The 15,359-nt window shown below is 41.0% G+C and overlaps 1 protein-coding gene across 1 annotated transcript; it reads left to right on the plus strand.

The window, feature by feature from the left end:
* Nucleotides 1-1,881: 1,881 nt before the first annotated feature.
* Nucleotides 1,882-14,220, plus strand: cpa5 (carboxypeptidase A5). The gene is made up of 11 exons (XM_024380073.1): nucleotides 1,882-1,986; nucleotides 2,706-2,787; nucleotides 10,362-10,496; nucleotides 10,814-10,915; nucleotides 11,708-11,809; nucleotides 12,042-12,143; nucleotides 12,236-12,346; nucleotides 12,732-12,822; nucleotides 13,262-13,461; nucleotides 13,631-13,715; nucleotides 13,939-14,220. The coding sequence occupies exons 1-11, from the start codon at nucleotides 1,919-1,921 to the stop codon at nucleotides 14,124-14,126; spliced, it is 1,266 nt and encodes a 421-aa protein (XP_024235841.1). The 5' UTR covers nucleotides 1,882-1,918; the 3' UTR covers nucleotides 14,127-14,220.
* Nucleotides 14,221-15,359: the final 1,139 nt, after the last annotated feature.

Consider the following 15,359-nt stretch of genomic DNA (forward strand, 5'->3'; position numbering starts at 1 on the left):
ATGTGCAACACATTTCACATTTATGACAGAGATTAATAGTGTGTCTGTCATGCAGATTATACATCGACCCTCTGGTTGATTGGTTGAGTCTTGACACAGTCATGGATAGCAGCTACATTTACTATATAGCCATCCCTCCCAATCTTAAACCTGCACATACTTATCATGCAGATGCAAGAAGTATGTAGTAATGATGTGGTTTAGAGACATCCTACGTCATGTGCATCTGTTTTGCTGTCCTTTTAAAAGAAGGCCTTGGGTGTTTCACAGCTTGTGGCCTTGTGTAACTGTGTTACAGACAAACTGCAAAACAGGTGGGTATCTAGGCAACTGTATAAATAATCATAAAATCATCATAAGGGGATGATTTGTGTAATTTATCAAACTCATGATAAATTCAAATGTAATTTCTTTCGATGCAGGCATGATTTTGTATGCCCTGTCTTTGCCAGTTGGTATGCAGAGTAATCTTGCATGTGAGAGAGAAATTAACTTCAAAACAAAATATTGTTAGACAAAATAAGGTAATGTGTCACGCTACTTGACAAATGTATTGCTGTCTTTTAGACAAATGTATTGTGGGTGTGCCTGTCTGTAAGTTAATGATTTACTTCTAGATATGGAAAAACCAACATGTACAGTATCTTTAATCTGTCATTCTTGTTATCAGCTCGATTGCATAAAACAGACTACAGTTACCCTTTCTAGAACGGGCACAGAGGGAGGGCAGAGAGATCTGGTAGTGCATACTGTTTCGGTCTCAAATGAGAGGGCCTATATCAACCAAACGTAGCCTAAAGGTAATCGAACAGTTTGTCAAATTGTCTTAATTAAACTGCCTTCCCAGCAAACAATGAATGTTACTACCTCTTACAGCGTTCCTACAGTAGACACCAAATAGAACCTTTCAATTCAATCTGACATGAGGAAAAATATTTTGATGTGATATTTTGAAAGCAAGCAGCCACTGTATCTATTTTATTTTTGGTACTTTACCCCTTTTTCGTGATTTCCAATTGGTTGTTACAGTCTTGTCCCATCACTGCAACTGCCCTATGGACTCGGGAGAGGCGAAAGTCGCGGCTCCTTTACACACTGCTCACTTAACCTAGAAGCCAGCCGCACCAATGTGTCGGAGGAAACACCGCACAGCTGGCAACCAGAGTCAGCTTGCATGCGCCCAGCCTACCACAAGGAGTCGCTAGAGCGCGATGGGACAATGAAATCCTGGCCAGCCAAATTCTCCCCTAACCCGGACGATGCTGGGCCAATTGTGCGCCGCCTCATGGGTCTCCCGATCAGGCCGGCTGTGACACAGGCTGCAGCCTAACTATCATAAAACAGTTCCATTTCACTATGTTGCACTTTCTGTTTTAATTTAACTCCGCTAATTATAGTGTTGCTGAATCTGACACTAACGAGGCAGTACTGTAGCACAACTTCCTGAATACAGGCTGACACAAATGCATTGGCCTACATCTGGTGCTTTGCCAAATGTGGCCCTTTTGCCGCACTTCATAACATGTCATTGGAATTTTCTTATGATTGCTTTCTGAAGTATTTATATAGGCCTTAGAAAGGGTTTATACTGGCTTCATTAAGCCTTAAAAGTTATTGTTTGTGTAAAGCTGGACTGAGCACATAAGTCAAATGCCTTAACTTGTAGGCCTAGTATACCCACTCTACATGTTTGTTTCAGATTTATTCATAAATACATGTATTTTTCTAGATAACTCAAACTAAAACAAATGATGGCAAAGGTACAGAAACGACCCATCTGGTATTTCCCAGGATCTCCTGGCTGGCATGGGAAGCAAAGCAGCAGGCATCATACGCAAGTCCCCTTAAGCAAGGTCATGTGACCAGGACCATGGCATAAAAGGTGGTGGCCAAGGTGTGTGTCTCTACTCTATTGGCAATGATGAAGGGGCTGCTGGTCTTGACTGTGCTGTTTGTGGCCATTTTCGGCAAGGAAACATTTGAGGGGTGAGTGGATACACCAATGGTTGGTACTCATTTTGGGGAATATGTCCAATTCTATTTGGTGTCATGTTTGATATATCACCAGTAGTTGCTATATAAAGATTGTTATAAACTGGGTGGTTCGAGCCCTGAATTCTGATTGGCTGAAAGCCGTAGTGTATCAGACGGTATACCATGGGGTATGACAACATTTATTTTTACTGGTCTAATTACGTTGGTAACCAGTTTATAATAGCAATAAGGCACCTTGGGGGTTTGTGGTATATAGCCAATATATCACGGCTAAGGGTTGTGTCCAGGCACTCCGCAATATTTTGTGCATAAGAACAGCCCTTAGCCGTGGTATATTGGCCATATACCACACCCCCTCCCTCGGGTCTTATTGCTTAACTGAACCATAGGAAGGGTAGTATAAACATATGTCCTGCTTGCCTCTGTGATTCTGTAGACATGAGTTGCTTTTTCAATCTGTGTGACAGTCAGGCTTTATTACTTTTCAGTAAATTCAGATTAATCATTAAAGATGGCTACTCAATTTTACCTGTTGAGAGGAAACAAAGCTTATGGTCAAGGTTGACTCCAACTGTAAGTCATTATGTTGCTAAGCAGACGTTTCACCACAGTCTATGCTACTCAACTTCTCCCTTTCTCAACTCCAACCTCCCTCTCGGACCATTTACTCACGCATAGTTCAAATCTGAATGGTTCTCCTATCTTTACAGTGACAAGGTCCTTCGTATCACTGCGAAGGATGAGGTCCAGCTCGCTCTCCTGAAGGACCTGGCTGAGATGGAACATCTCCAGGTGTGGCATGACAATGACAATGATCCTCATCATCATCATCATATCCACCACTGAAGCCACATATATCTAACCCCACCACCTCATTCAATACGCTATAGCCTACTGCATTGGCATTTCCATTTCAATACGAAGTTTGACAAACATTGCAATGACCACAATATGAATTCATATTAATTCACTAGTCCAAGGCCTTGGAGGGATAAATAATATGTTTGTCATGGTCATGGGCAAAGAAACTCAAAGGGGGTGATAATGTTAATTAACAATCATTTTGATCCGATTGTGCAAACAGATCCTCAAGGAAGATGGATCCTTTTAAACATGCTATTGGACCAAAAACAGATTTGGCTAATTAATCTGGTCCAACAATTGATGATCCACACTTCTGTGAAAATATATACAATAATCTATTGAGCTCACAAGTAACACATTCATCTATTATTATGGTGGGAGATTATAATACGGTTACAAATACCTCAAAGGATCGTAAAAGAATTGACATTACAAACTATCACCCTCATGCAATTAAGGAGATCACGAAGATCATGGATACATTAGAGCTAGTGAATATATGGAGGCTAAAAAACCCTGCCCTAGTGAGATATACAGTACATGGAGGAGGCTTAATCAAGCTAGCCATCTTGACTACTTCCTTGTGTCATTCCTGCTGGCATCAAAATGTACAAAGACCGAATGGGAACGGACCACCATCTAATTGGCCTCCACATAACTCTTACAGAATTTCCATGATGATGGGGATGGGGATATTAGAAATTTAATCAAAACCTACTGGATGACAATTTGTTCTTAACCAACACAAAATAATTCATCATTTGATTTTTTTCTGCACAACATAGGTACTGGAGATCCCCTTATTGTATGGGACATTTTCAAATGTACTTTTAGAGGCCATTCATTACAATACTCAAACATTCAAACAAAAACAGTTTTGATTAAAAGAGATTAGACTAATAAAGAAAATAGGAAATAACAGTGGAGGTAGATAGCAATAACAATTGTACAATAGAGGCACAAAAATAAGTTAGAGGAAAAACAAAAATAATTAGAACTAGATTAAAATGAGAACTTATTCAAGAACGATGAAATGTAATTTATTGTAAAAATAAAGCTAACTGGACGGAACATTTTGAAAAATGCACTAAATCTTTCATCTTCAACATAGAAATGCTACCAAAAAGAATTGACAGAAACTCGTTTCAAATGACGGAGTCATCCATGATTCACCAAATTATATTTTGAAAGAGGAAGCTAAATATTTTAAGCATATGTTTTCTTTTCAGTCTCCTCCATCTCCACTGAATGATGCTAACTGTATGGATTTTCCCCCTAATAATAATAATGTAAAATTAACAAATGTACAGAAAGACCTGTGTGAAGTTAAATAAAGGTGAAATTTAAAAAATATTACAATTCCAACTTACAGAGGATAAACATCTTGAAGCAATTAAATATTTTCATTCTGGAAAAATCCCAGGGTTTGGTGGTATACCAGTAGAAGTATATCAGACCGTAGAGGTTAAAGTTATGTACTGTATAGCAACCACAGTTGTAAAATAGTAAATAATGACTACTTCTCAGAAAGATTTGAGCTGTCAAGATGAGTAAAACAAGGCTGTCCATTGTCTCCATATCTATTTGTTATGGCTATTGAAATGCTAGCTATTAAAATCAGATCCAACAAGAACATCAAGGGGTTAGAAAAAAACAAAAGTGTCAATGTATGCCAAAAACTCAAGTTTCTTCTTAAGTCCGCAATCTGGATCCCTGTATGTTCTCATTGAAGATCACTTTTCTAGCCTCTCTGGACTAAAACCCAATCATGATATGTGTACCTTATTAAGTATGGGATCTTTAAATTTTTACACTACTGTGCCCTGTAGTTTACTAATAAATGGGCTGATGGTGAAGTAGACATGCTTGGTATTCCTATCTCTAAAGATGTAAACAAACTTACCACAACCAATTTCAATAGAAAGTTAGCAAAAATAGACAAGATGATGCATCCATGGAAAGGTAAATACCTGTCTATTTATGGATAAATCACATTGATTAACTATTTGGTCCTATCACAGTTTACTTACTTACTTATGGTGCTGCCTACTCCAGATGATTAGTTTTTTAAATCATATGAGCAAAAAATATTTCGCTTTATTTGGAATGCTAAGCCAAACAATTAAACATGCCTTTTTATATAATGAATATGAGTTTGGGGGGCTGAAAGGATGAAATATTACAGCATTAGACCTCTCACTAAAAGCTTCACACATTCATAAATTATACTTAAACCCAAACTGGTTCTCCAGTAGATTACTAAGAAAGGCTCATCCTTTGTTCAAAAATGGCCTTTTTGCAACTTCTCATTTCAGATTAATTGAAAATAAAACTTTGTTCAAATTACCACCCTTTCTTAAACAAGCGATACAAAGCTGGTTACAATTTTAAATTTATCCTCCAGAAAAAACCAGAACAAATATTACAACAAATATTATGGTTAAACTCAAATATTCTGATTGATAAAAAATATTATGAAGTTAAGTCACATATTCAGCTATTGAAAATATATGGGAATGTTTGTTCAAACAAACTGATTGCAGTATTACCATAAAAATGGAAGAGGCAAGTGGAAGAGGGAGAATGTAGGGAACTGGTTTGTCTGCCATATATTAAAGACAAAAATTGTCTGAAAAAGATTGGCATAAATAGACAAATATACCAGTTACATTTGAGGACAAAAATGTTGACAGCTGTGCCATATAGGTTGCAAAATCCCCTGCTGATTTTGTACATTTGCCCACTGACAAAGAAATGATCAGTCTATAATTTTAATGGTAGGTTTATTTGAACAGTGACAGACAGAATAATAACAAAATGATCCAGAAAAACGCATGTCAAAAATGTTATAAATTGATTTGTATTCTAATGAGGGAAATACGTTTTTGACCCCCTCTTGATCAGAAAGATTTCTGTCTCCCAGGTGTCTTTTATACAGGTAATGAGCTGAGATTAGGAGCACACTCTTAAAGGGAGTGCTCCTAATCTCAGCTTGTTACCTGTATAAAAGACACCTGTCCACAGAAGCAACCACTCAATCAGATTCCAAACTCTCCACCATGGCCAAGACCAAAGAGCTCTCCAAGGATGTCAGGGACAAGATTGTAGACCTACACAAGGCTTGAATGGGCTACAGGACCATCGTTAAGCAGCTTGGTGAGAAGGTGACAACAATTGGTGCGATTATTCGCAAATGGAAGAAACACAAAAGAACTGTCAATCTCCCTCGGCCTGGGGCTCCATGCAAGATCTCACCCCGTGGAGTTGCAATGATCATGAGATCGGTGAGGAATCAGCCCAGAACTACACAGGAGGATCTTGTCAATGATCTCAAGGCAGCTGGGAACATAGTCACCAAGAAAACAATTGGTAACACACTACGCCGTGAAGGACTGAAATCCTGCAGCGCCCGCAAGGTCCACCTGCTCAAGAAAGGACAAATACATGCCCGTCTGAAGTTTGCCAATGAACATCTGAATGATTCAAAGGACAACTGGGTGAAAGTGTTGTGGTCAGATGAGACCAAAATGGAGCTCTTTGGCATCAACTCAACTCGCCGTGTTTGGAGGAGGAGGAATGCTGCCTATGACCCCAAGAACACCATCCCCACCATCAAACATGGAGGTGGAAACATTATGCTTTGGAGGTGTTTTTCTGCTAAGGGGACAGGACAACTTCACTGCATCAAAGGGACGATGGACGGGGCCATGTACCGTCAAATCTTGGGTGAGAACCTCCTTCCCTCAGCCAGGGCATTGAAAATGGGTCGTGGATGGGTATTCCAACATGACAATGACCCAAAACACACGGCCAAGGCAACAAAGGAGTGGCTCAAGAAGAAGCACATTAATGGTGGTAGTAGCAAATATTCAAACGAGAGCTTTGAAGGCCAAAGTGGAGAAGGGTTCCATGTGAACAGCAGTTGAACATGGGTCAATCGGTCCTAAGAGATGGGCGAACACCATTCGGAAGGGAGGGGGCGATGGCCTCCGTTGCCCCCGGCCGATCGAAAGGGAGCCGGGTTCAGATCCCCGAATCCGGAGTGTCGGAGATGGGCGCCGCGAGGCGTCCAGTGCGGTAACGCGACCGATCCCGCAGAAGCTGCCGGGAGCCCCGGGACAGTTCTCTTTGTGAAGGGTAGTGTAATCTTAATCCCAGCACAGTAGAGGTTTGAGCGGCAAAGAAGGTGTACAGTGGGGCAAAAAAGTATTTAGTCAGCCACGAATTGTGCAAGTTCTGCCACTTAAAAAGATGAGAGAGGCCTGTAATTTTCATCATAGGTACACTTCAACTATGACAGACACATTAGGAAAAAAAATCCAGAAAATCACATTGTAGGATTTTTTATGAATTTATTTGCAAATTATGGTGGAAGTATTTGGTCAATAACAAAAGTTTATCTCAATACTATATACCCTTTGTTGGCAATGACAGAGGTCAAACGTTTTCTGTAAGTCTTCAAAAGGTTTTCACACACTGTTGCTGGTATTTTGGCCCATTTCTCCATGCAGATCTCCTCTAGAGCAGTAATGTTTTGGGGCTGTTGCTGGGCAACACAGACTTTCAACTCCCTCCAAAGATTTTCTATGGGGTTGAGATCTAGAGACTGGCTAGGCCACTCCAGGACCTTGAAATGCTTCTTACGAAGCCACTCCTTCGTTGCCTGGGTGGTGTGTTTGGGATCATTGTCATGCTGAAAGACCCAGCCACGTTTCATCTTCAATGCCCTTGCTGATGGAAGGAGGTTTTCACTCAAAATCTCACGATACATTGGCCCCATTCATTCTTTCCTTTACACGGATCAGTCATCCTGGTCCCTTTGGAGAAAAACAGCCCCAAAGCATGATGTTTCCACCCCCATGCTTCACAGTAGGTATGGTGTTCTTTGGATGCAACTCAGCATTCTTTGTCCTCCAAACACGACGAGTTGAGTTTTTACCAAAAAGTTCTATTTTGGTTTCATCTGACCATATGACATTCTCCCAATCTTCTTCTGGATCATCCAAAAACTCTCTAGCAAACTTCAGATGGGCCTGGACATGTACTGGCTTAAGCAGGGGGACACGTCTGGCACTGCAAGATTTGAGTCCTTAGCGGCGTAGTGTGTTACTGATGGTAGGCTTTGTTACTTTGGTCCCAACTCTCTGCAGGTCATTCGCTAGGTCCCCCCGTGTGGTTCTGGGATTTTTGCTCACCGTTCTTGTGATCATTTTGACCCCACAGGGTGAGATCTTGCGTGGAGCCCCAGATCGAGGGAGATTATCAGTGGTCTTGTATGTCTTCCATTTCCTAATAATTGCTCCCACAGTTGATTTCTTCAAACCAAGCTGCTTACCTATTGTAGATTCAGTCTTCCCAGCCTGGTGCAGGTCTACAATTTTGTTTTCTGGTGTCCTTTGACAGCTCTTTGGTCTTGGCCATAGTGTAGTTTGGAGTGTGACTGTTTGAGGTTGAGGACAGGTGTCTTTTATACTGATAACAAGTTCAAACAGGTGCCATTAATACAGGTAACAAGTGGAGGACAGAGGAGCCTCTTAAAGAAGAAGTTACAGGTCTGTGAGAGCCAGAAATCTTGCTTGTTTGTAGGTGACCAAATACTTATTTTCCACCATAATTTGCAAATAAATTCATTAAAAATCCTACAATGTGATTTTCTGGATTTTTTTCTCTCATTTTGTCTGTCATAATTGAAGTGTACCTATGATGAAAATTACAGGCCTCTCTCATATTTTTAAGTGGGAGAACTTGCACAACACTTTGTCTTCCTCAGGAGACTGAAAAGATTTGCCATGGGTCCACAAAAAGTTCTATAGCTACATCATCGAGAGCATCGCCGCCTGGTATGACAACTGCTCAGCATCTGACTGCAAGGCGCTACAGAGGGTGTGTGTATGGCCCAGTACATCACTGGGGTCAAGCTTCCTGCCGTCCAGGACCTATATACCAGGCGGTGTCAGAGGAAGGCCCAAAAAATTGTCAAAGACTCCAGTCACCCAAGTCATAGAATGTTCTCTCTGCTACCGCATGGCAAGCGATACCGGAGGGCCAAGTCTTGGTCCAAAAGGCTTCTTAACAGCTTCTACCCTCAAGCCATAAGACTGCTGAACAATTCATCAAATGGTCACCTGTACTTTTTACAGGTTGAAAACGTATGTCACACCATATTTGAAAAATGTATGACAAATGGAAACCAAACAAGGGTGGTCCACGGTCTGTGACCGGTGGGATGGGCTGACAGTAGCTGAGGGGTGGGATTAAAGAGCTCATGATCGGTGATGGTATAATTGAAAACACTACATATAATGTATACCATAGTAAAATCTAATGAATGTATGCATGCATGTATGTCAGTGGAGGCTCCTCAGAGGAGGAAGGGGAGGACCATCCTCCTAAGTGAATTTCATTTTTAGAAAATTGTGAAAGTTATCCTTTTTAGATAAAACTATACTAAATATATTCAGATGTCACCAAATAATCGATTCAAACACACTGTTTTGCAATGAAGGTCTACGGTAGCCTCAAAAGCACTCTATAGGGTAACACCATAGTGCAGCCGGAGGACAGCTAGTTTCCATCCTCCTCTGGATACATTGACTTCAATAGAAAACCTTATGGTTCTCACCCCATTCCATAGACTTAAACAGTAATTATGACAACTTCTCAGAGTTCTTGCAGCATGAACTGACATGTTGTCCACCCAATCAAAGGATCGGAGAATGAATCTAGTACTGAAAGCATATGCTACAGCTAGCTAGCACTACAGTGCATAAAAAGTTGTGGAGTAGTTGACTCAAAGAGAGAGAAAGACAGTAGTTGAACAGTTTTGAACAAATGTATTTCTTCAAAAATGAAAACTTTCACTTTCACTTACTTAGCTATCGAATGCAGCTAGCTATTTGAGCCTACTCAAACACCTTGCTCAAACATTGAGGGATGCTATGTTACCTAACTGGCTATCCAACACTGGAACTCTTCTAAGTCAAGGTAAGCTTTTGGTTTTATTAATTTATTGCCACCGGGGCCATTGAAAATCCTACAATGTGACTTTCTGGATTTTTTTTCTCATTTTGTCTGTCATAGTTGAAGTGTACCTCTCTCATCTTTTTAAGTTGGAGAACTTGCACAATTGGTGGCTGACTAAATAATTTTTTGCCCCACTGTACATGTGTGTATGTATATTTATGTGCTGTATGTATGTATGTATGTACTGTCTGTATGTAAAATATATCTTTGTCAGGTGAATGCTGTATATGAAAGTACCATTTATGTAGTATGTGAAATGTAATATATATAATGTGTGTATATGTAACAAGAAAGCTTTAAAAACCAAAAAAGCTACGGATGGGTTAAAAATATAAAAAATATTAACTTGACCATGCATTTCCTTTTCAATAGCTGTTCAAAGTGCTTGCTATGTTGGCTTAACATGTCAACTTGTCTTCTGTCCTCCTCCTTCCTGCTCTCTCTCCTTCCTGCTCTCTCTCCTCCCTCCTCTCTCCAAGCTGGATGTGTGGATGGAGCCCATTGACCTCTCCACTCCTGTGGACATCAGAGTTCCCTTCACCAGCCTGCAGACCGTCAAGGCCTTCCTGGAGACTGAAGACATTCCGTACTCCGTCATGATCATGGACCTACAGGTAGGATCATACAGACACACACAATATAATTATGGGGTGGGTAGGAGACGAGGAGGAAGTGACTGAGCTCTGGGAGATTACTTCAGTCTTTACTATGTCTTGAAATAGTATATCCATGTCATGACTTACAGTAAATAAATAAGATGGCTAAATAAGATTATGTGCAAAAGCTCAATTTTATCTGTGCTTACAATGATCAAAAGAGATTTGGGTAAGTCATATGGGATAACTACATATTGTTTCATAATAGTGTTATAAATCATTGTAGAGTGTTATAAAGCCTTGTAGTGACCTTTTGACCCCCGTTATGCCCACAGGTTATGTTGGACGAGGAGCAGGACCAGATGCTGAGTGCACGTGCCGCTGCCCCCAGAACCACCGATGACTACGACTACTCCAACTACCATGACATTGCTGATGTACAGTTGAAGTCTGAAGTTTACATACACCTTAGCCAAATACATTTAAACTCAGTTTTTCACAATTCCTGACATTTAATCCTAGTAAAAATGCCCTGTTTTAGGCCAGTTAGGATCACCACTTTATTTTAACTTGTTATGGCTGCAATCCCAGTAACGGGATCGATATGACAACTACCAGTGAAAATAGAGGGCGCCAAATTCAAACTACAGAAATCTCATAATTACAATTCCTAAAACATATTTAGTGTATGTAAACTTCTGACCCACTGGAATTGTGATACAGTGAATTATAAGTGAAATAATCTGTCTGTAAACAATTGTTGGAAAAATGACTTGTGTCAGGCACAAAGTGGATGTCTTAACTGACTTGCCAAAACTATAGTTTGTTAACAAGAATTTTGTGGAGGGGTTGAAAAACTAGTTTTAATGACTCCAACCTAAGTATGTAAACTTCCGACTTCAACTGTAAGTACCAACTCATCACACAAGTATCATGGAGAATTGGCCCATTTCACATGATCACTCTGAACTCATACTGAGTGAGACATCATTAATACTGTCATCGTAAGACCTACCTAAGAATTCTGTAAGCAATGCAAGACACTGTTTTCTGTTGTTGAAAGCTACAGTATTTTGGGGAACACCTTATTTGAAGTGTCCTCACATAAGGAGTTCATAAAACATTCAAAAGCAGAACATACGGATTCATGAAAAGCTTATGTCAACAACCGCAAATTGACAATAACAACCTCTTTCTGTCTCTGTCTCTTTCTCTATCTATCTCATCAGATCTATAGTTTCCAGGACATGCTTGTGGCTGAGAACCCCAATCTGGTCAGCAAGATCGTGATTGGCCAGAGTTACCAGGGACGCACCCTGAATGTGCTCAAGGTAAGTTCCTGACGAGAGTGGCATGTTTTATCTGCTATGGCCTTATAAAGAGTACTTGTAAAATGACAAGTGAAAAGTCAGTGAAGGTAGTTTTTTCCTAATCCCGGACGAGGCCCTATTTTTTGGTACATGTTATATGTTACATGGTTGTATGTTAAATGTATATCAAGTTTACAGTATTTGAGGATTGTAGTAGGTGTTCTTTACACCCCCCTTCGTCTCTTTTTTCTAGTTCAGTACTGGTGGAACCAACAGACCTGGTATCTGGCTTGACACAGGAATCCATTCCAGGGAATGGATCACTCAAGCTAGCGGCACCTGGTTCGCCAAGAAGGTTCATCAGTGTTTTCTCCACCACAGTCTTTAAACCTTTCCCCTCTCTTCATCTACACATGTATCACTTTAACCTTCTGTTTCCATATCCAGATTGTGACCGACTACGGACGTGACGCCGCTCTCACCGCCATCCTGGACAAGATGGACATCTTCCTGGAGATTGTGACCAACCCCGATGGCTACTACTACACTCACAATAGTGTGAGTCTCTCATCACAATAGAAAATGCCCGTACACTTCTAGGTTGATCACAAATTTTGATTACAATGTCATCTCTCCATTTCAATTGACCTCTTCTTTTTTCAGTGATTATTTTACAAGGTCAAAGGGCACATATCAGACTAGGGAGTTGAACACAACAGCCACTGTCATCCTCTTTGATTACTAACTACATATTACATATGTATGCGTGATCTGAATCTCTATTACCAAATATCATCTATCTAATATTGCTTTCAAAGTGTTTCAGTGTTGTTTCCTGCTTTGTCATTTGACTTTGTTCTGACATCATCAACTGCTGCTCACAGCTATGCACTAGACAAAACCAAACAAACCATGAGTCACGATGACTGTTTATTTTCCACAGAACCGTATGTGGCGTAAGACCAGGAAGCCCAACCCTGGCTCTTCCTGTGTTGGAACTGACCCCAACAGGAACTGGGATGCTGGTTTTGGAGGTATACTTTTCCTTGTCACTTGAATGTTGCAAACACTTTATATTCAAATGCAATAGATTCAGAGGTCACAAATTGAATAAGATACCAAATCTAAAGTTTTTGTCAATTAAAATGGTATCTCCTTGCCCTTGGTGAGATAGTATTTTACTGTTAATGTTTAGTTGGGCACTAATCTTTCTTTACCATTTGTCTCCTCTCTGGTCTTTGGTAGAGCTCGGCTCCAGTGGCAGTCCCTGTTCTGAGACTTACCGCAATATAAAACACTTTATATTCAAATGCAATAGATTCAGAGGTCACAAATTGAATAAGATACCAAATCTAAAGTTTTTGTCAATTAAAATGGTATCTCCTTGCCCTTGGTGAGATAGTACTTTACTGTTAATGTTTAGTTGGGCACTAATCTTTCTTTACCATTTGTCTCCTCTCTGGTCTTTGGTAGAACTCGGCTCCAGTGGCAGTCCCTGTTCTGAGACTTACCGCGGACCCGAAGCTCACTCTGAGTCTGAGGTCAAGTCCATTGTGGACTTTGTAAAGTCTCACGGCAACCTGAAGGCCTTCGTATCCATCCATTCCTACTCCCAGATGCTCCTCTACCCCTACGGTTACACCAGTACCCCCTGCAAGGACCAGAGTGAACTGGTGAGTCTAGCAACCATCAACTAGTTGTCTTTGACATGTCTAGTAACAACTTGTGGCATTTGTTCCACTAGGGAGTGCCCTGCCAGCATTCTGCACCATATGTGACCTCACCGGGGGAAGGGTGACGCGAGCATGGTACTTTTACATGACTAGTATTATCTTGTCACAGCACGACCTGGCCATGAAGGCAATCACTGACCTGGCTTCCATGTACGGAACCTCCTACAGATACGGCAGCACCATCAACACCATCTGTAAGTGTCAAACACCAGCTAAAAATGTTCACTGCTTTAATGGCTCCCATCCCATTCCATTCCAATGTAGTCCAGCTCATTCTACCAACATGAGTACACCCCATCTGTATAACCTAACCAAAGTTTTTACAATATTCTTATCTTATGGTTTGTATACTGGTACATACTCTGTGAATTAAAAACAGAAACTATGGTCTATTCCCTTCTTTCTTGTCATTTCCAGACCAGGCTAGTGGTACCACTGTTGACTGGACCTACAACCAGGGCATCAAGTACTCCTATACCTTCGAGCTGAGAGACACCGGTCGCTATGGTTTCATCCTGCCAGCCAATCAGATCCTCCCTACTGCCAAGGAGACTTGGCTGGCTCTGATGGCCATCATGGAGCACACCAAGGACAACACCAACTAGAGGAGTGACCATGACAACCTACTGGACACTGTGAATCCACTAAGGTTGTTTACAGGCCACAAACAGAGGAATAAATGTCCACTGTTATACCTGATTTTGTCTTCTATTTCATTTTACTTGAGGTGATGTTGAAATGAAGCAAAGAGAAAGGTTGTTATGGTTGAAGGTCTTAACATGGTCATTATAATGTATTACAACAAAAAAGAACACTAGTCCATAGAGAGTACAGCATTCAATTTCACCATTCTACACTTTTTAAAGTAAGGATAACTATTTTTGTATTCTTCATATTCCCAACTCAAATGATGACATGAACTGCTACTGGACAACTTAGTGATTCCGAAAAATGTAAAGTTCATATGTTGTATAATTTTGGGTTGCATAAGTTGTTTATGTGTATCTCTCACATAGGGTGCCCATGCTAGAAAACTGGTTATGGTTTTCCCAATGAAAATAAGCACCCTTTTGGGCGTGGGAAATGTGGACATTTCTAGGGAGTGGTGTGCCATATAAAGCAGTTGTGGTGTCTCTCTGTCTCCAAGGCTTGCGGCCTACCAAAGGTTTAAAGACGCTCAGCTGGATTGCCCAGGTCATGTGGTTTAGAAAGGTAATGGGTGTGATTAACCGATCGGAAACACATTTCACCTGGTTGAATGTACATGTATGGTGGTTTGTATTAGTTAGCTTGTTAGATAAACTACAAATAATCGGTGACAGATGTATGTCTTTAAAGGAGACACAAGCAGACCAATTCTGATATTTTGCCCAATTATTGGCAAAAGACTGGTCTCATTGGTGAAAAGACCAATTACGAGTGGGAAAATATCTGAATTGGGCTGCCTGTGTAAACACAGTCTTTGTTGACTTATTCCTCATCTCCTTTCCTCCTGCTGTTCATCGACTACAGCTCGGCATTTAACACCATAGTACCCTCCAAGCTCGTCATCAAGCTCGAGACCCTGGGTCTCGACCCCGCCCTGTGCAACTGGGTACTGGACTTCCTGACGGGCTGCCCCCAGGTTGTGAGGGTAGGCAACAACATCTCCACCCCGCTGATCCTCAACACTGGGGCCCCACAAGGGTGCGTTCTGAGCCCTCTCCTGTACTCCCTGTTCACCCACGACTGCGTGGCCACGCACTCCTCCAACTCAATCATCAAGTTTGCGGACGACACAAGAGTGGTAGGCTTGATTACCAACAACGACGAGACGGCCTACAGGGAGGAGGTGAGGG

The sequence above is a fragment of the Oncorhynchus tshawytscha genome, linkage group LG19 (genome assembly GCF_018296145.1).
Source record: "Oncorhynchus tshawytscha isolate Ot180627B linkage group LG19, Otsh_v2.0, whole genome shotgun sequence".
Taxonomy (NCBI): Eukaryota; Metazoa; Chordata; class Actinopteri; order Salmoniformes; family Salmonidae; genus Oncorhynchus; species Oncorhynchus tshawytscha.

Excerpts from the sequence above, each read along its gene's own strand:
- cpa5 (XM_024380073.1), top strand. The coding sequence starts at position 1,919 with ATGATGAAGGGGCTGCTGGTCTTGACTGTGCTGTTTGTGGCCATTTTC. Across the intron at positions 11,810-12,041 it reads GCACCCTGAATGTGCTCAAG|TTCAGTACTGGTGGAACCAA; the intron begins GTAAGTTCCTGA and ends TCTTTTTTCTAG. Across the intron at positions 13,716-13,938 it reads CAGCACCATCAACACCATCT|ACCAGGCTAGTGGTACCACT; the intron begins GTAAGTGTCAAA and ends TGTCATTTCCAG.